Genomic DNA, 27116 nt, shown 5'->3' with positions numbered 1-27116 from the left:
TTTAATTGCCACAATTCGAATTTGGATTCTGATCCATTTAAGTTTTCCGCTGAGCCCAGAACCTCTTGAATTGGAAGGCATGTTTAATTTAAGAAAAGTTTCTGATGGATAGTTTTTCTATACAAGTCCCAGATATAAAGAATTTTCAGTAGGTAGCTGTTCTATAAAGGTTCTGGACTTTATAATTTTGCAAGCAAAGAGCAAAAGACCCTTCTCGTGTTGAGACGAAAAAATTATTTGCTGGAATGCTAAAAGATTCAATTTTTATGAAGCAATTCTCGTTTCTGATTGGTTGATAACAGAACGTGAATTAATTTGATTTGTCAGTTTCTGTCGGCGGTGTTTATAAATAGAATCTCCCAACTTTCAGGGTGGATACCCCCATTATATATAAAAATAATATTGCAACAAAAATTGACATAAGTTTGTAAGTGATAAAAATAGCACGTGATGTGATCTAGGATTTGTGGCATAACAGTGAATGCACTTGACCATAATACATACGGTCTGAGATTTGAGAACAGTCAAGCTACACTTATGATCAGTAGAACCGTGAAACAAGTGTTTTTTTTTTTTTTTTTTTTTTTTTTTACATAGGCATCACCACATTATCAAGGCCCAGAGGCCACTCAAGGATAAGGGTTAAAGAGTGTACAGTAGAAATTGGACAATATAGTAATCATTAGTAATGAAAATTTGGTAAATTTGATAACTTATATGGAACGGCTCATCAAGAACTTATTTACTTTAGACTTGAAGACAACCATATTGTAGTCAGCCGGAAAGCAGGAAAACGGAAGACAATTCCACAGGCGTGCAGTTCTAAGAAAGAAGCTTTGTTCATGGAATCTACGTTTAGGTTTAGGCACAGATAAAGAGTGGGGGAAATTATTGATAGTGTTTACAGCTAGACGAGTGTTTCTTGTGAAAGTTTGGCGAGGGGGGACCATAGATTGAAGCTCAGTTGAACACTTTCCATGAAAATAACGATACATCAGAGACAAACTCGCAACATCTCGTCTGTGAGATAGAGGTTGCAAGGAGGAGAAAAGGACATCTCCTATGAGGCTACGAAGTCTATTTTGAACTCTATCAAGGCAGGACAAGTCCTTTCTAGCAGCTCCTGCCCAGATGTGGCAACAGTATTCCATCCTTGGACGTACCTGGCTCTTATATAGATAGAGAATAGCATCAGCAGTGAGATATCTACCGGATCGATAGAAAGATCCCACCATTTTTCCAGCGGCCTTGGCAACAGATTTGATATACGTGTTCCATTTAAGATCAGGAGTAATGGTCAAGCCCAGAAGCTTGTCAAAACTTGAGGCCTCCTGAAGACGAGAGCCATTCATTTCAATTGATGACAAATATGGATTAGAATGTTGATGATGTAAAGAGAGAAGCTTGGTTTTAGATGCATTATAATATATATATATATATATATACACACACACACACACACACACACACACACACACACTAGCTGGACACCCGGCATTGCCCAGTCATACAATATGCTTAAACATGATATTAATTTATACAAATTGTGTATATATTATTATAGAATCAATCCTCTATTGAATATTATATATTACGAGGAATAATTTGGCCGGCGAACTAATTCGCAAAAAAAAAAAAAAATAATAATGATAATGTCATTCATCAAATTCTGTCTGTGTTTGTTTACAATATCATGTCAGCTGATATTTGGGCTTGAGAATATTAAACAGAGTCTTTCGTCTCTTGTAGATAAAAAAGAATTTTTACAGAATATTTTACATTACGCCAACCAAGGTTACACCTGTGTAATGTAAACTGTCCCCCTGCAAAAATTCTTTTTTATCTGTAAGAGAAGAAAAACTACTTTTAAGATCGGATTTTTTTCGATTTTGGATATTTATCAGACGAATTCCTGTACAAAACATGTCTAAGAACACTGCCAGACAAATAAATTAGCTTAGTGTGAAATTTGCAAAAGATCGTTTGGTTTGGTTGTTTTTGTTTTACGACATATCAACCCTTTTCAGGTTATTTCATGTCGAATCCAAAAATGCAGAATCCCAAGATTTTGAAGAAAATTTTTTTACTAGAATATATTTGTTGTTTTCAAGGCGGTTTCTATTTAACCCATAGTTGGGACCCTAACAGGTACTATCATTCCGGGTCAGAGTGGACCTGGGAGCAATGGCAATTAAAAGGTGGCTCCACACTCCCCAAAGCCCGCAAGCTGGGGCCTCACCATCGGATATAGTTTAAGGTCATATCCAGGGCCAGCAAAAGATGGGCTCAACCATTTCGGAACCTATGAGGAAGGAACACACGCACAAAAAGTGACTTTTATATAATAATAATAATAATAAGATATATATATATATATATATATATATATATATATATATATATATATATGTGTGTGTGTGTGTATATATGTATATATTAGAACCCCTGGATACGGTATTAAAAATTAGTTACAAAATACAATACAGTATATAATACACATGTATATAATCAAATAACATAATAAATAACACCGTAACCGTAACCAGGGGCCGGAAAAACATTGTATTTCAAATCGTAACCTAAAAAAAAAAAAACGTATCCTAGGGCGATCATATCCCGGAGTTCTACTGTATATATAAAAATACTGGTTCCAGGAAGAGCAAAATTAATTCTCTGGACATAATAGGTTTGGACCAATTTTATGTTCGCTTATGAAAATTAAAAATAAAGAAATAATGATATTAACTAAAACTTATGCCTAGAATCCTAATTCCAATTTTGATTAAAATCCATTATATGATTTTCATTCTAGATAATGTCTAAAAAAATTCTTTAAAATACTTGAAAGAAAATGAAAATTGGAGAATTGTTAAAATTTTATAATTAAATGTGTCTGAATTTTCACACAGGGATTTTATCTATTCTTACTCTTTTGCATAAAACTACATTAAACTAAATGTAGCCTACATTACCTACTCTTATGCCCAACAGATGTGTTCTAAACTTTATAATTATCGGTTAATCAATTTAAGAGCGAATCCTATATATACAAATATACAGGGTGTCCCAATAAAATGTATACAAAAAATAAAATGTATATAAAACCAACATCTATAATATAAATCTCACCTGTCTGTTTAAATGTATGTATGTATGTATGTATGTATGTCTCGCAAAAACTTTTGATAGAGGCGATGGATCATCATTTTGAAGCTCAACATCTTGGACGACAAATATTGAAAAATTGGCCCAAAACATTAATTCCTTCACTCTAAACTTGGCCGTTTTGTACAAGGAGGGGACGATTTTTTTCCCCGACATTTTAGCAAGTCATCGTCACCGTTGGATTGACTTTGGTTAATTAAGTAATTCCAGTTATCTGATCCAACTTAAACTTTGCATGTTCAATGATTTATATCTCTATGAGTTATGTGGTAAATTACAGCTCTAAACTAATTGTGGTTTCTGATTTGCAGGTGTTTGAATTGAGTCAGGTGTAAAATGGAGCCTGTTGAGTGTTGCACAGTGATTCTTTTTTTGTTTGTTTTTTTTGGTCCCCCGACAAAAGGAGGGTGGACCTGTAAATTGAGCCTTGTCTGTTCGTCCGTCTGCATTTTTCTCAATAATGACTACGCCTTGAAATGTTTTGAAATTTTTCACTAACATTAAACATAATATGAGTAAAAAAGTAACAGAACGGATTTTCCGGGAAAACTCTGGTTGCCCACCTAGGGGTACCTTTCAGGTTAAAATGGCTAAAATTGACACTTTTGTGTTTATTAAGAAAAATTGATGCCTTGAATTTTTATAAAACTTTCTGAAAAGTTTTAACTAACTGATTTCTATATAATTTTGTTTGACTATACTTCACGATAACTCTCGGGTATGCCCCAAGGGCTCTTTTAGGGCTAATAAAAACACTCCATTTTTGGGACTATTTTACTATATTTGTCCAGAATTTTCTGTGTATGTCTATTTAGCAGTTTTGCATGGTGCTGAACTCAAATTTAAATATGTTAAGGCCTTAGGGCTTTTTGGGGCTAAATGGAGGGAGGGGGGAATGATGGCCTTAGTCATTTCTTTTTTTGCATGGTGCAGAACTCAAATTTACATATGTTAAGGCATAAAACTGCACCGTTTGTTCATTTTCACCAAGATTTGGCGTCCCCTGGGCACTTTTGGTGCTAAATGGTGTGTGTGTGTGGGGGGGGGCAAATGCTGAACTTAGTCATTTTTTTATGCTTCGTTCACTGTGCACTCACGGGGACCATGCATGCTTCACTTGTTTTTTTTTTTTTTGCATTTCCGCCTGGCTGCTTACTAACACTTTTGTTTTTTTCACACCTACAAACATCCGGGCAATGCCCCCCCCCCGGCTAGTTTTATATAAATAGAAATATTTATGTGTGTGCGTTTGTAAAATAAATAACTGTATAAAACATGAAAGCCATATGAAAGCAATAACTTCCTGGTTTTTAATAACCTACTCGACCATTTCAAAGGAATGAGAGAAAAGAATAAAACATAAAAACTCTGTATATATATTTTGTTTTTAGGGGGAAAGGGGTGTTTGCTTGAATGACCTCTGAAGGGGGAAGTTTAGAAATATCTGTGTTAGAATTGATAGCACAAGCATCTTTTATACCTGTTCTTAAGTGTTATAATATATTGGCATGTGCTTAATAATAAACGGCTAGTGGTTTGAGTTAGAATAACCATTAGTGATGGGACGATTCCAATATTTTTCCCAATTCCGATACAATTATTCATTCTGTCGTAAATTACCAATCCCTATGCAATTACTGATTCTCATTCAATTTCTTTTTAAAGCTCTAAATATTCAGCTATATTTTAGTTATTGTTTTGATTTTCTGATTATTGTAAAAACCCACATAATATATGCACACATTTTCACAAACATAAAAACACACTAGAGGAGAAGGAGTGATCTATAGGTTTAATTAGTACAATAGGACCCCGGGATACGTTGGCCCTAGGATACGTTTTTTTCACGTTACGATGTGGAATACAATGTTTTTCCGGACCCTGGTTATGGTATTTGCACCGCCTTATAATGTTATAACAATGTTATTTGATTATATACATGCGTATTATATACTGTTCTGTATTTTGTTACAAATTTTTAATATGTACTGTATAAATTTTGCTTAGGTCCCATCGTACGTGGTCCTGGGTATGACCTTAAACTATATCCAGTGGTGAGGCTCCAGCTTGCGGGCTTTGGGGAGTGTGGAGGCACCCTTTAATTGCCATTGCTCCCAACCCGGAGTGGTAGTACCTGTTAGGGTCCCGGAGTGGTAGTACCTGTTACGGTCCCAACTATGGGTTAAATAGAAACCAGATTGAAAACAACAAATATATTCTATAAAAAAAATTTTCTTCAAAATCTTTGGATTCGGCATTAAATAACTTGAAAAGGGTTGATATGCCGTAAAACAAAAACAACCAACCAACCAATCGTACAGCGATTTCACCTTACGATCCCAAACCTGAAACAGATTAATGCCATATCCCGGCGTTCTACTGTAGTTTAAAACCAATAAATATTTATCATTTTTATCAATACTACAAGAAATGGAAACGTTTGCTTCAAACAAAAACAAGTAAAGATTAAAAGAATCGATTTTTTTGGCATTGGAAAATACAAACTTTTAGGATTATAATACCAATTCCGATACCCCAAAAAGTTCCAATTTCCCAATTCTCGATTCCAATTCAGCGTTCCAACACTAATTAACACATAATTGGTAAAAGTTTTCTTTCCTATATGACTGATATGCGTTTTGGATGAAGTCAAACATGATTCTAAAACGTCTATCATCTTACTGACTTATCTTCTATTATTAAGCACATTCCAATATCAATTAGCCATAGAATTAGCCACAATTCCTTTACAGTAGAAATCTTGGCATTTTGGCCAAGATCAAAGTGTAGTATCTGTTCCGGCAGATACTGCAAGCAAAGACCATATGTGGGGGCGACCCCACATATAAGACCTTGGTCAATGTAGGAGCAACCCTTCATACCAATTGTCACTATCCAGCTCCCCTACTTCCCGGGGAGTTGGTCCCCATTTCCCCTTCACTCCTCACATTAAAAATCGGCCTTGTGCCTAATTTGCTCGGTGGGGGAGCAAATAAATACCATCTGTTCCGGCAGATACTGCAAGCTATGACTAGCTATGACTAGCAAAGACCAGATGTGGGGGCAACCCCACATGCCTGACCTTTAACCAGCTCCCATTTCCCACCTCTCGGGAGCTGGTCCCCCCTTTCCCTTCCCCCTCCCTTCACTCCTCACATTAAAAATTGGCCTTGTGCCTAATTTGCTCGGTGGGGGAGCAAATAAATACCATCTGTTCCGGCAGATGCTGCAAGCTATGACTAGCAAAGACCAGATGTGGGGGCAACCCCACATGCCTGACCATTAACCAGCTCCCATTTCCCACCTCTCGGGAGCTGGTCCCCTTTTTCCCTTCCCCCTCCCTTCACTCCTCACATTAAAAATCGGCCTTGTGCCTAATTTGCTCAGTGGGGGAGCAAATAAATACCATCTGTTCCGACAGATACTGCACTTAAGATAATTTGTACCAGTCAATGGAGGGGAAACCCTCTATACTGGGACAATTATTATTTTTGGTAACCAGAGTGCCCCCTTTTTGCCTACTTTTAGGGGAGCTGGTTTTTACCTCACATTAAAAACGGCCTTGTGCCTAATTTGCTCAGTGGGGGAGCAAATAAATACCATCTGTTCCGGCAGATACTGCACTTAAGATAATTTGTACCAGTCAATGGAGGGGAAACCCTCTATACTGGGACAATTATTATTTTTGGTAACCAGAGTGCCCCCTTTTTGCCTACTTTTAGGGGAGCTGGTTTTTACCTCACATTAAAAACGGCCTTGTGCCTAATTTGCTCAGTGGGGTAGCAAATAAATACCATCTGTTCCGGCAGATACTGCAGGCAAAGACCATATGTGGGGGCAACTCCACATATAAGACCTTGGTCAATGTAGGGGCAACCCTTCATACCAATTGTCACTATCCAGCTCCCCTACTCCCCGGGGAGTTGGTCCCCATTTCCCCTTCACTCCTCACTTTAAAAATCGGCCTTGTGCCTAATTTGCTCGGTGGGGGAGCAAATAAATACCATCTGTTCCGGCAGATACTACAAGCAAAGACCAGATGTGGGGGCAACTCCACATACCTGACCTTTAACCAGCTCCCATTTCCCACCTCTCGGGAGCTGGTCCCCTTTTTCCCTTCCCCCTCCCTTCATTCCTCACATTAAAAATCGGCCTTGTGCCTAATTTGCTCAGTGGGGGAGCAAATAAATACCATCTGTTCCGGCAGATACTGCAAGCAAAGACCATATGTGGGGGCGACCCCACATATAAGACCTTGGTCAATGTAGGGGCAACCCTTCATACCAATTGTCACTATCCAGCTCCCCTACTCCCCGAGGAGTTGGTCCCCATTTCCCCTTCACTCTTCACATTAAAAATCGGCCTTGTGCCTAATTTGCTCAGTGGGGGAGCAAATAAATACCATCTGTTCTGATACTACACTTCACCTTTTCTGACCTCGATCAGTGGAGGAGAAATCCTTTTAGACTGAGGCAATTTTTATTTTTGTTCCTATCCAGAATGCCCCCTTTTGGTCGTTTTCAAGTCCAATGTAAACAAGTTCTTGTTGAGCTGTCCTCGTAAATAATCAATTTCTATCCAATTCCCACTATTGCCGATTATCACTGTGTTCACTCATCAACACATGTCCTCTGGCCTTTGATACTCCCTTGTAAAAAAACAAAAACAAAAAGAAACTATAATAATGCTTTAAAAAACAATATAATATAATATAATATATAATAGCAGAAATAATAGGAATATCAGAAGAAAAAATAGAAATTGGAAAATTATTTCGTTTACAGAAGATAATCTTAGCCTAAAAAAAGATATTTTGTGAGAGTAACAAGCACTCATTTTAAAGCCAAATAGAGGAACCATAAAAGATCTTTCAACAACTTGCAAAAAAAGACATTTTCTTATCCAAATAAATATTAAATTACTAGTTAAGTAAACAGTTAATCAATGTGGGCTTTTTTATTTATTTAAGTATATATTAATAGAATATAATCGGTTTATTAATTGCAGCGTATCTAGGGCATTTGTGTGTGTGTGTGTGTGTGTGTGTGTGTGTGTGTGTGTGTGTGTGTGTGGCTAAAAATAAAAAACTATCAAACAAAAACCTACAGAATTATATAATCTTGATAAACTTTGCCTGGAATCTTAAATTTATATATATAAAAAAAGATTCATTCTTTAATTGCCGCAGATTTTATCAGGAAATAACTGATTTTTTTTTTTCATGGAGTTAATTCCCTTTTGCTAACTCATCCTCGAGCGAGTTGTGTATGTGTGTGTGTGTGTGTGTGTGTCCAAAGAGAAGAATGGGATGAGAAAAGAAGAAAGAGGGTAAGGGAGATGGAAGGGAAAACGGGAGCAGAGAGAGAGAGAGAGAGAGAGAGAGAGAGAGAGAGAGAGAGAGAGAGAGAGATTAAAGTTCTAGTCAATTTTCATTCAAAGATTGTGCCCAGTTGCAATATTATTTGGTGATGATCATTGAAGATTTGTCGCCATTGATCTGTTGAAGTTTATATTAGTTAAAGGTTGATCGACTTTTACTACTACTACTACTATTTTTATATAATACTAGCCTAGGTGCCCAGCGTTGCCCGAGTGTATTAAGGTGTGTGTAAGAGGGTTGATTGAGCAACCAAAAAAAAACAAAACAAAAACAAAATGAATTCAAATAACTCAAAATAGTAGCAAGTACCTGTGCGAGCGAAAAAAAAAAAAAAATCAGGAGTAATAGGCAGGCTTGAACCCGAAACGCACAAGAGGAAAAAGAGGTGAAAAAAAGCAAACGGTCTTATTGATGCACCCACCACGATTGTGTTCGAAATAACATGTTTTACGCATTCATCGATGTCACAAGGCGGAATGACATTGCAAAAATGTCACCGAAAAAAGTGACCCCTCCTTGTAGAAAACGGCTCAGTTGATGGTGAAAGAATTAATGTTTTCAGCCAATTTTTTCATATTTGTTGTCCGAGCGTCTGAGCTTTCAAACGATACCAATTTTTTCAGTGTTCGTCATGTGTATCAAACATACATACGTATACACACACACACACCAACAGACAGGTGAGATTTACATAATAAATTTTTTTAAATCCTAAAAAATATAAAAATGTTAAGGAAAGTGTGGGCTTAAGTCTAAACTTGATTCTGACTAGCCGATTTTTATTTATTATATATTGTTCCATGTTATTCAACATACAAAGTTATGTTGTCAGATATAAGTCTAAGGTACTTTTTTCCCCACTCCCTAATTTAATTATTATTCATATTAATAATAATTGAAGAAAAATACAAAAGACAACAGTAACATAACAACAAATGGTGTTGACTCGGTTTCAAGTTTGACCACTTTTCAAAGTTTCTTTTTAGGTTTTGTGCTCTTGTGTATCAAGGACAGAATACACACAGGACAAAAAAACAACCCCCCCCCCCGAAAACTCTAAGAACTACTTATGCATGACTTTCTTTGATTGGGCCATATCACACTCTCAGGCTTTTGGTCAAATTTTACGTTCTTTTAGATAGGTTACCTTCACACACCTCAGAAGCCCTATCTGCCTTGTTAGCTCTGAACTGATGACAGCAACAGTCCTGTTAAGGGAGTCATCATCGGAGAGAGTTCGTTTTTTCCGTCTCTTAGATGAACTGCCTTTACCACGACTAAGTAATCCCATCCACAACAAATAGCAATCAATATACTGCAGCATGTGGAAAATGTATATTTCTCAGCAAATGCAATAATATGTACTAAGCGGACACAGGAATACACACACACACACACACACACACACACACATATATTTTGAGATATATTTGGTAAAAAACAGGGAAAACAGTGCTCAATACGTGAGTAGAGGTAAATATGTTTTTATTTTTCAACCTCAGGGATTTTTACTTAAATCATTACAAATTGTTTCGATAGACAGGACTATAAAAAATCCTGTCCATCTCATCAGACAATTCAAGCTAAAAAAACAGTAATTTGAGTAGAAATTTTACTTATCCTACACCCCTAATTGGCCTATCATCCTTATTGAATACGAATAAATCTATATGCATTAGTATATATTTTTATATTAACTCCTCTATCAGTATTTCGTCTACAAATATGAAACTTAATATATAGGGTATTTGAACCCATGCAGAACTTTATATTTGGGTTTTAGTCAGGGAAAATCGGTGCAAAAGTACGAAAATTAAAAAAAAAATGGCATTTACCAGGTGAAGGTCGAATGACGGCACTACGAATATGCATGCGAATAGCAATTGGTTCATGTTTCAATTTGTAGCCTTGCAGCAAACATGTCTTCATAGCTCAGACATTAACATCAAAGAAAAAAGTAAATCCTAAGCTAAACGTTTTGGTTTCGATTATCAGTGGTGGCATACAATTCATTTTTTTTTTTTTAAACTTTGAAATCATTACTATGTATTAGGTCCAATATATATATATATATATATATATATATATATATATATATATATATATATATATATATATATATATATAATAAATACGAAATCTGCATTAATCAAAATATATTTAAGCGTATTTTACGACCGGGCAATGTCGAGCGGTCTGCTAGTATTCTATATAAGCTCCAAAGTAATTTGTTGAAGTCTGTATTATTCTGATAAGTCTCCTCTTAAAGAATCAATCTTATTCTTTTAACTTCCCCCTCTCTCTCTCTTTGTGTGTGTGTGCATATATATATGTGTGTATATATATATGTATATGCGTGTATATATATGTATATATATGTAATATATATGTATACATATATGTAATATATATGTATACATATGTATATATTTATGTATATATATGTATGTATATATATGTATATATATGTATATATATATGTATATATATGTATGCATATATATGTATATATGTGTATGTATATATATGTATATATTTATGTATATATATGTATATATATGCACATATATGTATGCATATATATATGTATGCATATATATATGTATATATATATGTATATACATATATATATGTATATATATTTATGTATATATGTATATATTTATGTATATATGTATATATATATGTATATACATATATATATATGTATATATATATTTATGTATATACATATATATATGTATATACATATATATATATGTATATATATATTTATGTATATATGTGTATATATATGTATATATATATTTATGTATATATGTATATATATATTTATGTATATATATGTACATATATTTATGTATATATATATATGTACATATATTTATGTATGTATATATGTATGTATATATATGTAATATATATATGTATGTATATATATATATATGTATATATATGTATGTGTATGTATATATATATATGTATGTATATATATGTATGTGTATGTATATATATATATGTATGTATATATATGTATGTGTATGTATATATATATGTATGTATATATAAATTTATGTATATGTATATATATATGCATATATATACATATGTATATACATGTGTATATATATATATGTATATATATATATATATGGTTGGTTGTTTTTGTTTTATGGCATATCAACCCTTTTCAGGTTATTTCATGCCGAATCCAAAGATTTTGAAGAAAGATTTTTAATAGAATATATTTGTTGTTTTCAAGTCGGTTTCTATTTAACCCATAGTTGGGACCCTAACAGTTACTACCACTCCGGGTCAGAGCGGACTTGGGAGCAATGACAATTTAAAGGTGGCTCCACACTCCCCAAAACCCGCAAGCTGGGGCCTCACCACTGGATATAGTTTAAGGTCATATCCAGGACCTGTATGTATATATATATATATATATATATATATATATATATATATATATATATATATATATATATATATATAAAATAAAAATTACAATTAAATTTACCAAAATGATCCAAGATGGTAAAATTAATGTATATTGAAATATTAAAGAATTAATATTTATAAAGTTATCTCAGCCAGATGTAAAAGCTCGATAAAAACAAATAGGAGATAGAGCTTATAATAGGAGCAAACAGTTAAAAAACATGTTAAAAACCACTTTGAAAAAGAGTTAAAAACATATTTAATTTGAGAAAGAAACACTGAATAAGTGGATAGTCCTTAATCCACATGGTTTCGAAGAAATATTTTCCTTCTCATCAGAGGGTAGGATTTAGCAAAATGCGGGATCGAATTTTGCATACAAAAGTATTTGATGAAACAACAAGTAAGTCAAAGATCTTACTTGATAACAAAAAAGTGAAGCAAAGGGAATATGGTGAAGAAAAAGGTGATTACACGTGAATGGATAGTCTGGTGGAAGATAAATAATTCAATGACGGTAAAATCTAAAAATATAACTTCAAGACAGTTAATTGAATTTCCATTTGTACAAGTAAAATCCAAGGAAATCCCGTAATTGGATTTTACTTGTGCAAATGGAAATTCAATTAACTTTCTTGAAGTTATATCTTTGGATTTTACCGTCATTGGATTATTTATCTTTCACCAGACTATCCATTCACGTGTAATCACCTTTTTCTTCACCATATTCCCTCTGCTTCACTTTTTGACTTACTTGTTGTTTCATGACACTCTTTGACTTACTTGTTGTTTCATCAAATACTTTTGTATGTAAAATCTGATCCCGCATTTTGCTAATTCCTACCCTCTGATGAGAAGGAAAGTATTTCTTCGAAACTACATGGATTGAGGACTATCCACTTATCGAGTGTTTCCTTTTCAGATTAAATATGGTTTTAACTCTTTTTCAAAGTGTTTTTTAACATGTTTTATTAACTGTTTGCTCCTATATATATATATATATATATATAGAGATAGATAGATAGATAAGCCTGCTGATTCCTAAATGTGGACGCTTGTGTGGGGCTTAATTGTCAAAAATATATATCATAATTCACTGAAACTGAAATGAATTTATTCAGTCAAAAAAAAAAAAAAAAAAAAACAAACTATGTCATGGTTTTTAAATTACTATAACAGAAAATATCATACTTAAACAATGTTTATGAAAATGTGACTAGTGTCTTTTATTCAAAAAAGTTTTAACCATTTGGGACATACCCAAACCGGACTTCACTTGAAAAACATGCGTTATTGTTATTTTGGCCATAGCAAACTAGTATGAATCAGCAGGGTATAACTTTTTTTACAGGAGGGACTACATGAAGGTTGCCAACATCCAAGTGAAAGTGATGCTCCTAAAAATGACTAGAAATCATTTTATGTGTAAAAGCTTTATTTCATCTAGTTTTGCTATTAATTACTTAAGTGGATTTTTCAGATGTGAGAAAAATTAAATATTTTCAAATTGTATATATATATATATATATATATATATATATATATATATATATATATAACCAAGGGGTCACCGCTTATCAAGTCCTGAAGACCACTCAAGGATAAGGGTCAATGAATGTAAGTAAGGTGGTAGTGCAGCAATCGTTAATGTTGTAGATTGGGTAGAATTTGGATTATTTAAGGGGACGGCTCAACAAGAACTTGTTTACATTGAATTTGAAAGCTACCATATTGTAGTCGGCCAGGAAGCAGACCAGTGGAACAGTGTTCCACAGGCAGGCAATTCTAGAAAAGAAGCTTTGTTCATGGAATCTGCATTTAGATTTAGGCACAGATAAAGAGTGGAGGAAATTGTTGATAGTGGTTGTAGTTAGTCGAGTATTTTTTTGTGAAAGTTTGGCAAGACGACACCATTAATTAGAGCTCAAACGAGCATTTGCTATGAAAATAACGATAGAGCAGAGACAGGCTCGCAACATCTCTTCTATGGGAAAGAGGTTGCAGAGAAGAAAAAAGGGCACCGCCTACTAGGTTTCGAAGCCAGTTTTGAATTCTATCAAAGCAGGATAGGGCGCGCCAAGCAGCTCCTGCCCAGATGCAATAACAGTATTCCATTTTAGGACGTACTTGGTTCTTACACAGCTAGAGGATTACATTGGCAGTGAGGTACTTACTGAAGCGGGAAAATGATTCAACAATTTTTCCAGCGATTTTGGCAACAGATTTGATGTATTCTTACCAAATTTCACGTTCTTAGGTCTAATAGCCTAAAATTAGTTTGCATACTTACATAGATACATGCATCCTCTTCAGTTTTTCATGCATACAGGGATTGTTCCAAGAGGAAGGCCTCCTATTTTTTTAACTAAAAAAACTAAAATGTTAAAGAGCTACAAAGACAGGTGTGGTACTATTAAAACCAACGACATTTTGTGCTCTAGAATTTATTTTTCTACATAGTCACCATCATTCTTACTTTTGCCAATGATGAACAATATCTCGGTCGTAAAAGTCCGGATCATGCTTTGTCACTCACATCTCTGTCACCACTCTGAAATCGACAAACCCATCTCCTGTGTTGATATTAACTTCATAGGCTGTGTAAACGTCCAACAGGTGCCTATGAATATTGATCGGTTCAATTTTTTTCTGCATGGTGGAATTTAATGACAGATCTCTGCTTCTGACACACGTCCATGACAGGGGTTGCTTTCTTAGAGTCTCACACCGTCAATACCGGTAACAGAAAGATGAAACTTTCAAATCATGAATGCATAAGTTCAGTCATCATAACAATTCAATTTGCAATCCTCTCTGATCCAAGCGGGCGGAATTAAAAAATAGAAGGCATTACTTTGGAACGTCACTCATATATTTTAAAATTTATTTAATATTAATTGAATATTTGTTGAAATTATATTAAAAAGTGTAAGGTGCTATTCCAATAATACACACTCATTGTTATGTTTCAGTCATTATAACAGTGCAATTTTCACTTCCCTCTAGTTCATTCGGGCGGAATAAAAAAATAGGAGGCATTACTTTTGGAACCTTCCTTCCTGCTTTAATTGGTTGTTCTTGAAACATATTGCGCGAAGATGTGCCTGGATTCTAACAATTACAGTTTCGATGAATTCCTTTATCTAAAAAAAAATATTCATTCAATTTCAAAATGAGGGCATTAAATGGCCTTGAAGGCCACTAATTCCATTGCAGTGTTACATATGTTTTGTTTTGTTTTGTCTTTTTTTTTTTTTTTTTTTTTTTTTTTTTACTGCTATTTTTTAAATAACGTTTAATTGAGTCTATAATGTGTTCAAGTATGCTGGCAGGACATCGCTTCATTATTCTGTAGTATGACATGACCTAACCTATTTTCCCCAAATTTATTTAATAGAGTTTGTAAACAAAACACTTAAGAGAGGAAGAAAAGTATTTCTTGTTTTATTTCCTTTCTTTTTTTTTTTATTTTAAAATTCAATATATTTTTAGAATAAAGATAATTGGTATGTTTAAAAGTTTTATATTCATAAGACATATTTCTTAGAAAGTTTTTATATTTATATGTGGGTATATATATATATATATATATATATATATATATATATATATATATATATATATATATATATAAATGGGGGGGTCACCAACAATGTGTATTTTTTAACATTATTTTATTATTCCGTGTTTTGAAAAACCAAAACACCGAATAATAAAATAATGTTAAAAAATACACATTGTTGGTGACCCCCCCCCCTATTTAAATATACATCTTTCTCTCATTGGAATTTCTTACCCCATTTTATATATATATATATATATATAAGATAAAGAAAAGAAATGAAAAATGTAAATTACAGTTAAATTTATTGGTCGACACAATACTCCAATTTTTCAAAAAAAAATCCTTATTCCGCAGAGTTTCAAAGAATACTATTCTTGCTATTCTCATCAAAAGAAACAAAGAAATTAGCAAATTATTATTATAGCAAAGCTAAAATTTGTTGGTTAAGGCATATATATATATATATATATATATATATATGTATATGTATATATATATATACTGTGAGAAACAAAAGAGTTTGCCGACCTATTTTTTCTCAATTTCATTATTAATTTTATTTTACTTTTTAGTTTCACCTCTTTCATCGTTTGCTATTCTGTTTATTTTCATTGCTAAATTTTACGAAAAAAAAGAAAAAGAAAAAACAGAATTTAATTATTTAATTAAATGTTCTCTGGACTGATGAGACTAGAGCAATCCTCGACAGCCCCGATGGTTGGACCAAGGGATGGCTTTTTAAAAGCAATAGCCTACGCTTGCGATTCAGACTTCAACAGGGAGAAGAGAGGGGGTGATGATTTGGGCTGAGATTATTGATAGTAAGATTCTTGCCCATTTTCTTGTCCCTGAAGGTGTCAAAATGAATTCTGTGAACTACTGCAAATTTTTGAAACAGAATTTATTGCCCTGGTTGAAATCACAAAATGATACTCTCAACCAGAATCTCATTATTCAACAAGACAATACCCTAAGCCATGCTTCTCGATTAACAAAAGCTTGGCTTTCAGCCCAGCGGATTTCTGGTGAACGTCTGATGGATTGGCTACCTTAGAGCCGGATTTGAATCCGATAGAAAACCTTTGGTCAATTATGAAGAGGAAAGTTTACAAAAACGGGCACCAATTCAGCAGTAAAAAAGACATTTGGGAGAGGATTAAGGAGGTATCTTCTGAAATTACACCTCAACAAGTGCATAAATTAGCATCCTCTGTTGATAAGAGGCTGATGGATTTGATTAAGAATAGAGGAAAACGCATATATGGTTAAATTGTTTTAAAAATTTGTATTGGTTTGTTAATTGTTATTTGAGCAATAACTGTGGTTTTCTTGTAATATGTTATCAATATATGGTACTATAATCATGATGACACAATTAAATTATGTTTAAAAATGTTATTTATTTTGAAATAAATGAGGCTTGCAAACTCTTATGGCCCATATTTCTTCCTGAATTTTTTTAAAATCCGTATTTTTCCCAAGAATATGATTATTTGGTCTTCGTTTCTATAAATTTACTTCATATATTTGCATATCGAACGATGAGTAACATAGCTATTATATTGGAAAATATTGAAGCATAAATTTATCAGTATATACGTTTTGCAAACACTTTTGACCCCCACAGTATGTATATATATATATATATATATATATTGTAAGAAATATAGATGCATCGATCAACATTTCCATGTCACGCTCAAATGAATCTCGTGGGACTGCAAGATTCATTTCGAGGTCTGACGAGACATGGAAATGTCAAAATGTTGATCGATCCATTTAGGCTCTTCACAATGTTTATATAATTTTATTTATTTAAAAGCTCTACGCACGTCTTGAGCACTTTTGAAAAAATATTGGTTTTGTAGTGTGATTCCAACCAGAGAAAAGCGTAGAAATGGAGGTATTTGTTATTTTTTAAGGTTTTGTTTATTATTATTTTTTCAAATCTGGTTTCATTATAAAAGATCCGGCACAATGCTGCTGTTTTTCTGAAGGAATTGCAGCAGAAACATGTATGCACATATGTAGCCAATAATGTTTGAATAAAGAAATGAACATACTATATATATATATATATATATATATATATATAATGTGTGTTAGTGTGTTCATGAGGAATTTTTCTTTCTTTCACAGAATGTGATCAATACCTTCAGCAAAGTGGTCAACAACGACCGGTGCTCATTTGTTGGCAATGTCAGTGTCGGGAAGGATGTATCCTTGGCTCAACTCAAGGAAGCATACACAGCTGTCGTTCTGGTAAGTTTCTGTTTCAAATATTTGATACAATTTTTGTCTAAATCACATCTCAAATTCTCATTCGTGTATTAAAGTCTTGCTTTGGTGGGTTCACGGAGTCATTTGATCAAATAAGTTTTTGCTTTGGGGAAGATTAATGCAAATAAACAAGTTATTTGATTCTTGCAATTTAAAATGTCATAATTTTAATAAGCTTACATACCAGCGTCAGAGATGAGTTGTTTTGACAGATGTCAATTATGGAGAATTATCTTTTAAATAGAAACATAAGGATGAGATTAATGTGTATTGTTGGAACCCTACATATTTTAGTAAGATTTCAATAAATATTCATTTAATCTATATATATAAAAGCGAAAATGTGTGTGTGTTTGTGTGTTCACTTTTTGTGTATGTCCAAGAAAGGCTTTTTCCAGAGAAGCGCTCGGTCGCCTAACAACTTTTTAAAACTTTTTATATCACATGTAAATCGTAATATCTCAGAGTTAACAACGGAGCTCGCCTGTCTATTTAATTTGCTTGACTTCGGGAAGATAAATATTCAACAGTTTTCGCTCGCCGCATGTGGGTTAGGCCTTTTCCTATAATAAAAGCGACACTAATTGTCTAGGTATTTTTCCGGTCTCGATCGCCGGAAATGTCCGAAAGCAATGAGCTTTACTCAATGTGGAAATATTATTTCCTTATATCAGAAGACAATTGCTATTCAATTTCGACAAGTGGAGCTGTTTCCCCCTACCCCCAAAATCTTAGAACAAAAAAAACGTTCCGCACTAAATGATACCCCGCAGTCAAAAGTTGACCTCATTAAGTCATTAAAACGTGCACCTGCTAATTTAAGTAATTAAATAAACTCAAACGTGTTTCCGTTAGCATCTCGCGGTAGCCCAATGGTTAGCGTCGCACTCTTTTTTTTTCACACTTTAATTTCCAACTTTGCCTCAAGGGTTCGGGTTCGATCCTCATACTTACCTACCAAAACATTTTTTTTTTATTTTACCCCCCCCCCCCGGAGTTTTGATTTACCCAAAACCACACACACCTCCAAACACCCGGGCAATGCCGGGTAAAAAGCGAAAATATGTGTGTGTATATATGTTCGCTTTTTGTGTATGTCCGAAAAAGGCTTTTTTCTGAGAAGCGATTGGTCAGCTCACTCCTTCTTAAAACTTTTTATATCACGCCTAAATGATAACATCTACGAGTTAACAGCAGAGGTCGCCTGTCTATTTAATTTGCCCGAGTTTGAAAGGCTAAATATTCCACATTTTTCGATCGCCGCGTGTGGATTGGGCTTGTATAATAAAAGCAAAACGAAGCTTAAGACATTGTTCCCGGTGCGATCGCCGGGAATGTCCAAAAGCAATCAGCTTTGATCCATTTGGAGTTTCTCCTTATATCAGACAATTGCTATTCAATTTGGACAAATAATCCCCTTTTTATGGGGAGCTGGTTTCCTCCCAACATCTTGGGGAAACAAAAAAAAAATTAAAAATACTGCCCCACAGTGAAAGTTGACTTCATTAAGTCATTAAGTACAGGCACCTGCCAATACTTAAATAAATTTAAACATGTTTCCGTTACTATTTCTTGGTGGCCCAGTGGTTGACGTCGCACGCTTTTTTTCACACTTTAATTTCCAACTTCTTCGGGTTCGATCCTTCATACTTACCTACCAAAACATTTTTTTATTATTTTAACCCCCCCCCCCCCCGACACAAACACCCGGGCAACGATTTTTTTATTATTCTTTTCTTTGGATTTACCCAAAACCACACACACCTCCAAACACCCGGGCAACGCCGGGTACACCCCGCTAGTCTATAATATAAATCTCACCTGTCTGTTTAAATGCATGTATGTATGTTTGTGTGTCTGCCTAAAACTTTCGACAGAGGCGTCAGATTTTCACGAGATTGGTATCATTTTGAAGCCCGACCCTTCGGATGACAAATATAAAAAAATTGGCCAAAAACATTAATTCCTTTATCCTCAACTGGGCACTTTTCTACAGGGAGGGATCACTTTTTTCGCCGATATTTTGAAAAGTCATCACCTCTTTTCAATTGTCTAGCCTTAATTTAAACCTACATCACTTCCGGTTTGGCGATGGGCGCAACAGCAAACACATCATGTTTTCTTTTTTCACTTTCCTTTCCTCCTTCGTGGTACGGGTTTGAGCCTGCCTACCTACTACTACGTTTTTTTTTTTTTTGTTCAACACACATATCCAAACAACCGGGCAATGCCAGGCACCCAGGCTAGTATTAAATAATTTAAAAAATATAGATTATAAGTGATGTTCCAAAAGTAATGCCTTCTATTTTTTAATTCTGCCTGAATGGATCAGAGTGTATTGCAAATTGTATTGTTATGATGACAAGCTATGCATTCATGACCTGAAAGGTTTATCTCCCTGTTACAGATATTGACGGTATGAGACTCTCTAAGAAATCGACCCCTGTCATGAATGTGCGCCAGAAGCAGAGATGCGTCATTTATTTTCTTCCATGCCAAAAAAAAATTGAACAAGCATTTGTTGAACATTTATGAAGCCTATGCAGTTGATGTTAGTACAGTTAGGAGATGAGTTCGCCGATTTCAGAGTGGTGACGGAGATGTGAGTGACACAGCGTGATTCAGATGTTTACGTCTGAGGCATTGTTCTTCGTTGGCATAAGTGAAGAATGGTTGTGACTATGTGAAATAAATTCTTGAGCACAACAGGGTCACCCGTTTTAATGGTATCACTTCTGTCTTTGTAGCTCTTTGGTGTTTCAGTTTTTTAGTTAAAAAATAGGAGGCCTTACTTTTGGAACGACCTTCGTAATTTGTTTTTCAGTTGTGAGAAAATACACACTCACATGAGTTATCGAATAATGTTATTAACATAACTAGCGTGATTGCAAGTATAGATGGGAAACCTCGCCAGTTAGAGTTGAGGACATGTGTGGCATGGAGAGAAATGATATGCGAATGACATGATGTATGTGTATGTTTGGGCTTAGTTCTGATGACCCCAGAGGAAGATTAAATCTGTACAGTATAATTGTAGTGCTGCTTTTTGTTATTGAAAGTGCTTTTTATTGCCGTAACATTTGGTTTTGAAATCTAAGGAAGTCATACCCACGTAGTATTTCTTTTTATTGAGGTTTTAAATGTAATTAAAGACTTAGAGTTCCACAAACAACATAATCTATAATATAAATCTCACCTGTCTGTTTAAATGTATGTATGTATGTCTCGTAAAAACTTTCAACAGAGGCGACGAATTTTCATGAGATCAGTATCATTTTGAAGCTCAACCCTTCGGACGACAAATAGCGAAAAATTGGCCAAAAACATTAATTCCTCCACCTTCAACTCGGCACTTTTCTACAGGGATAGGTCGCTTTTTTTGGCACTATTTTCGAAAGTCATCACCCTTTTTTTGACTTAATTTAAACCTACGTCACTTCTGGTTTGGCGATGGGCGCAACAGCTAACATGTTACGTTTTTTTTTTCACTTTCTTTTCCACCTTCGTGTCACGGGTTTGAGCCTGCCTGCCTACTACAACTTTTATTTATTTATTTATTTTTTATTTTTTGCTCAACACACACCTACAAACACCCGGGCAACGCTGGGCACCCAGCTAGTAATTTCTCTAAAGCAATTACACAACATCATTAGAAAAATAAACAACTTTAACAAAATCTTGATAAATTACATGGAAACTGACCAGTGATGGTTGAGGATATGCGTTGCATGGAGAGAAATGATATGGGAATGATATGATGGATGTGTAATGAGAGTCTTAAAGATAGGATTAGATCTGATAAACTCGTGATATATAATCTATCCCGGGTTACACCAGCATGTTGGAAATTGTGATTTTGCTGTGCAGATTGGATAATGCAAATAGAGTTCAAAAGGTTAAGTTGTTGACGTATGTCAAACGCTGTAGCTAGAATTGACGGTGTCACCTGAAGTGTCATTCGGTTCGTGTAAAAGAAAACATGAAAAGAAAGAAAGAAAGAAAACATGAAAAAGAAAGAAAGAAAGAAAGCGGAAAAGATATCTTTTTGCTTGCATGCAAGTGCAGTCTAGCTTCCGATTTTTGGCGAAACAGACATATGAGTCTAGCTTCTGATTAAGGATTTTTCGTTTTGTTCCCTAGAATTATGGTGTGATGAGGTGATGGAACTTATAGGTTGACTAGCCTGGGTGCCTGGCATTGCTCGGGTGTTTGGAGGTGTGTGTTGAGCAAAAAAAAAAAAAAAAAAAAAAGTGGTAGTAGGCAGGTAGGCTCGAACCCATGACACGAAGGTGGAAAAGAAACTCAAAGAAAATCGAACATTTTAGCCGATGTCTCTATGAAGTCAAAAACATTAAAATTAACCAAAGTCAATCCAACGGTGATGATGACTTGCTAAAATGTCAGCAAAAATATTGACTCTTCATTGTACAAAATGGCCGAGTTTAGGGTGAAGGAATTAAGGCTTTTGGCCAATTTTTCGATATTTGTCGTCCGAGATGTCGCGCTTCAAAATGATACCAATCTTGTAAGGATCTGTCACCTCTGTCGAAAGTTTTTGCGAAACATACATACATACATACATTTAAACAGGCAGGTGAAATTTATATTATAAATGACAGAAATACGAGGATAGTTTAGTAACACCCAAGGGAGAAGGGAGTGAATCGTTTGAAAACCTCTGCATGAAAGGATTAAGATAATGAAATTTTCAGTTGGATGACAAAACGCAGGAGGATGTAACAGATAATTGTTAACATTGGATTTTAAAACGACCACATTGTAGTCTGTAGGGTAACATTCTCACGGTAATGTGTTCCGCAGGTGGGAATTCTTGGAAATAAACTTTGTACATTGAAGTTTTGTTTGATTTCAGGAGATGATGTTCATCCATCATTTGCGAGGATCACTATGATCATGTAGTTGTTTTGTGGGTTCAAAGATGGTTTGTAAATCCAATCAGAGCTCTGAAATATCTCCTGCACGCGTGGGATGATTCTGTAGCAGAGGTGTTGACTGCTCTGTCTTTTTGAATAGCATGTTTTCTCTTGTGTTCTTCAGTGGATGCAGATTTAGCAATCGTAGCCTCTTTGCGGCTTGCGATATGCCAGGAACATCTGTTTTGAGCTAGGTTTTCCCACAGGAAACCAAACTGTTTGAGAGGCATCTTTAAGCTGTTCTTGAACTGTTTCTGCTGCTACGGTTCTTTTGCATTTGGCCAGCTCACTGTAAAGAAGCGATTTTGGAATATACTGTGTGGCATATATGAATGATCCGCCCAACGAACCTGACACTGTTGCAGCATGGTGTATGCTGATACTAGGCTTTTAGGTACACAGAGGAAAAAAAGGAAACTCTTTTGAAGTGTTGGTAGAAAGATGCGTTTTTTACAGTGAAGATTTTTGGAGGGGGATCACAGCTTGAAGCTCAGTCGAGTGCCTATCATGGAAATATCAATTAACAATGTCTCTTCTGTGAGAAAGGAGCTGCAGGGGAGAGATGAGGTTATCTGCCACTAGATTGTGAAGTCAATTTTACACTCTGTTCTGGTAAAAAAAGGTGCTCTGAGTGGTGCCTCCTCAGACATGGCAGCAGTACTCCATTCTGTGTCGAATCTGATATTCATACAGATAGAGGATTGCATCAGGAGTTAGGTACCTTTTCAGAAAAATAACAAGAGTGCTCAATTTAATATTAAATAGCATATCTTTTTTATCTATAATATTCTCTGTGTTCCTTCCTTAGTAAGCCAATATGTTATGCTTTGAAAAAAGGCCAAATACAAATTTTTGAAGGCCAAACTGTTTCAAAAATGGCCAAACTGTTTAAAAAATGGCCAAACTTGTGAAATTTGACTTTACAAAGACCAATTCAGCAACTCTAGACAAAAATATGAGAGTGACCTCCCTTTGATGTAGCCTCATTAGAAATAATACTATACATTGATCATGCATTGATACCTATGAACTCATGGAAACACTAGAAACTCAGCCCATAGGGTTAAAGATATCAATTATGACCATTGTTTAGTCGACGCTATGGCAAACTAATCTTCAAACAGTTAGTTAGCCATAGCTTCAACTAAGGAACTGTCACCTTGGTGTATTTAACTCTAAGGGCTGAGTTTTCAATGATTCCTTAAAACCATTTGAAACCGCAGCTATCGATGGATGCTCAAACTAATTTATAGTGTCATTTGAAATACGGGGGGGGGGGCTGCAAAGTTTGAAGCTCAGTTGAGCACATATCATGAAAATATCTTTACTACATTGCAGTATACTTATGAACATTTCTCTTATATAGTGTACTATTCCCCGGTTAATGAACAGAAAGAAATGATTTTTTTTTTTGTTTTTTTTTTAATCATTTATTTTAGCGTTTTCAACATAATAATATCCAATGTCGATTCTGGCATCCTGTTTTCTGATGGTAAATTCTCCAGACTGAATATTTCTCGTCTTATTCTGTCACAAATAAGCTATGCACACAAAGAACCTTGGTTCTAAGAGTTCAATTGCGTGAGAAATGAAGTGTCTTAAAATGGTTCATAATTGCTCTCTCCTCAATTTGGCTTTTGTCCAAACAACAATTATAAACGCATTCATTTTGAAAATCTATAAACGAAATAAAACAAAAGCATTCATAGAAATCAAAATACTTCAAAGTGGACAAATACGTTTGATATATTCATCCATGATGATGATGATGATAATAATGTTCTTTTTATTTCTCTCAAAAGTTGAATATGCTTGACATTAGAATAATAAATTTCAACAGTACATTTTAATGTCTGAGATGTAAAATTAAAATATTTTATTATTCTTCAGAAGCACTGGATCAAACTGTTATATATATATAACAGTTTGATCCACTGACGTAAAAAAAAACTTTTCAAAATAAAATGTTTAAATTCAACGTTATTTCACGTGGTTAATGGTAGCTGAATGGATACAGTCTTTGCTAATCGAGCCAGCGATGTCTTGTGTTGCCGGGTTCGAATCTATCGACTAGTGTTAATCGTGACACTCTGCACTGAAGATTCCTGAAAGGATGAAACACTAGTGTCTGTAGGTATTTAATTATTATAGTAAATAATTTATATATATATATATATATATATAAAGTGTGTGTGCAAATGGATAAGTTGGTCATTTAGCCTGTATGCGAGATTGTGACAATTTAGTTGCTTGATCGCTGTAGACTGTTCTTGTATAACGTTTATGCCTTTATAAATGTTTAATTCCACTTGAATATTGTTGTGGAATGGAGATAGAGATGATTTTGTTGTCGGGGTTTGAATCCCATGACCAGCAGCAATCATAACTTCCTGCACTGATAATTCTGGAAGGATGAAACACTAGTGTCCGTAGGTATTAAAAATAATTATAAACACTAATGTCCATAGGTATTAAAAATAGTTATATATACACACACACACACATGCATATGCATATATATATATATATATATATATATATATATATATATATACCTTATATTTCAGCATATAAACGACCGTTAAAGCTTAAAAAATCACTTTTAAAAACCAATATTTCATAAGATACCGGGTGTTGCAATCTCTAGCCTACGCTAAACAAACATGGTTTCGTGATTTAGCAATCGTCTTATACAACTGGTATATATATATATATATATATATATATATATATATATATATATATATATATATATATATACACACACACCATTTTTTTATATTACATTATATGTACAGTGGCGCAAAAAAGAAAGTTAGCACGTGTCATTTTTTTAAAAACAGCAAATTTAAGTTAAATTGAATGTACATGTTTAAACAACCTATATCTCATTAGATTAGCCTTTTATTCCTCTATAATTTTACCTGTTTATATTTGACTTTTAATTGAAGTTTCTTAGTGTTCACGTCAATTTAGTAAATAGTGGTAATGTCAATATAAAAAATTAACTTCAAATCAAGAAGGCAAAAACAAACTCTGCAGCAACAAATGAGCTTAAAACCAGCTTAAAATATCCACCTTTTAGCATCTCTAATCGTAATTGTTGTTGCTCCAGGTTATACAACGTAACTTTTAGTCATTATACCTTAACTTTCTATTAGTGATCGTCAAGAGCTCATTAATCTCCACGTTTCTGGTGTATCCAATCGAGAAATCGGCTGCAGATTGAAATGTGATGAAAAAACAATACGAATGACTGAGCAAAAGTACCAAAACACTAGCAGTGTTCGTGATGTCCCTAAATCTGGTCGTCTTAGAGTTATTTCTTACAGAGGAGATAATGCTATCAAGATCCACAGTCTCAGAAACAGATTTGAAATGGTTCCCCAAATCCAACAAAAGATCTTATGCTGGTTCAGAATCAATTTGTCCATGATTGGTTGTTATATGTTTTATATATATGTATTTTTTTTTCCTTTTTCATTTAATGGGAGTCAATCAGCTGGATTTCCAGAATTTAAAAAAAAAGTTATGAAAATGAAATCCAGAAGCAATCCATGATCTTCCATTTTTACTTGGAGTGGAGGTTTACAATAATAAGACACAAACGAAAATTTAAAAATTACAGGAAACTGTAACCCAAACCCACAATCCATTTTTATATAAGACTTTAATTAAAGTATTTGTGTTCTTAAGACTTCAATTAAGATATTAGTGTTCTTAAATAAGATTTTAATTAAGATATTAGTGTCATTAAATGAGATGTTAAGATATTAGTGTTCTTAAATAAGACTTTAATTAAGATATTTGTGTTATTAAATGAGATGTTAAGATATTTGTGTAATTAAATAAGATGTTAATTATGATATTTGTGTTCTTAAAAAGACGTTTAAGATATATTTCTTTATTCTCAAATATGACTTTAATAAAGACATATATATTGTAATTAAAAAAGTATATATATATAAAAAAAAAACTACCCATGATTGTGACCAATAAGAATAATAAAAATTTTCATTCTGTTGTCAGGCATATGGAGCCAATTCTGAGAGGTGCCTTAATATACAAGGAGAGGTAGGTTGATTATATATCTGTTTTGGTCCCTCGTCAAAAGGAGGGTGGACCTGTAAATTCACCCCCGTCCGTTCGCACTTTTTTCAATAACTACGCCTTGGAATTTTTTTTAATTTTGCACAAACATTAAACATGATATGAATAAAAAAGTAACAGAATGGACTTTCCGGAAAAACTCTGGTTGCCCCCCTAGGAATGTCTTTCAGTTTAAAAATGGCTAAAATTGACACTTTTGTGCTTATTTTAAAAAATTGATGTCTTGGATTTTTATAAAACT

The 27116-nt window shown here is 34.1% G+C and overlaps 2 protein-coding genes across 14 annotated transcripts in view; one reads left to right on the top strand and one right to left on the bottom strand.

The window, feature by feature from the left end:
• The window catches only part of LOC145252734 (uncharacterized), a 676168-nt gene that overhangs the window by 208841 nt on the left and 440211 nt on the right, over positions 1–27116 (bottom strand). The window lies entirely within an intron of this gene.
• LOC145252731 (NADPH:adrenodoxin oxidoreductase, mitochondrial-like) overlaps positions 1–27116 on the top strand; it is a 314252-nt gene that overhangs the window by 261795 nt on the left and 25341 nt on the right. For 8 of the 10 annotated variants that reach the window (XM_080112591.1, XM_080112589.1, XM_080112587.1 and 5 more), the window contains 2 exons: positions 17691–17813; positions 26795–26839. In XM_080112591.1, coding sequence (XP_079968717.1) covers positions 17691–17813; positions 26795–26839 — 168 coding nt within the window. Of the gene's footprint in view, positions 1–15811; positions 15836–16152; positions 17455–17690; positions 17814–26794; positions 26840–27116 lie in introns of those variants that run through there. The other 2 variants (XM_080112595.1, XM_080112596.1) reach the window with 2 other exon arrangements.

The sequence above is a fragment of the Euprymna scolopes genome, chromosome 29 (genome assembly GCF_053919585.1).
Source record: "Euprymna scolopes isolate OS-2025 chromosome 29, ASM5391958v1, whole genome shotgun sequence".
Classification (NCBI taxonomy): domain Eukaryota; kingdom Metazoa; phylum Mollusca; class Cephalopoda; order Sepiida; family Sepiolidae; genus Euprymna; species Euprymna scolopes.
Note: the sequence above shows the minus strand (reverse complement) of the source record. Positions and strands in the feature narration are given on the sequence as shown.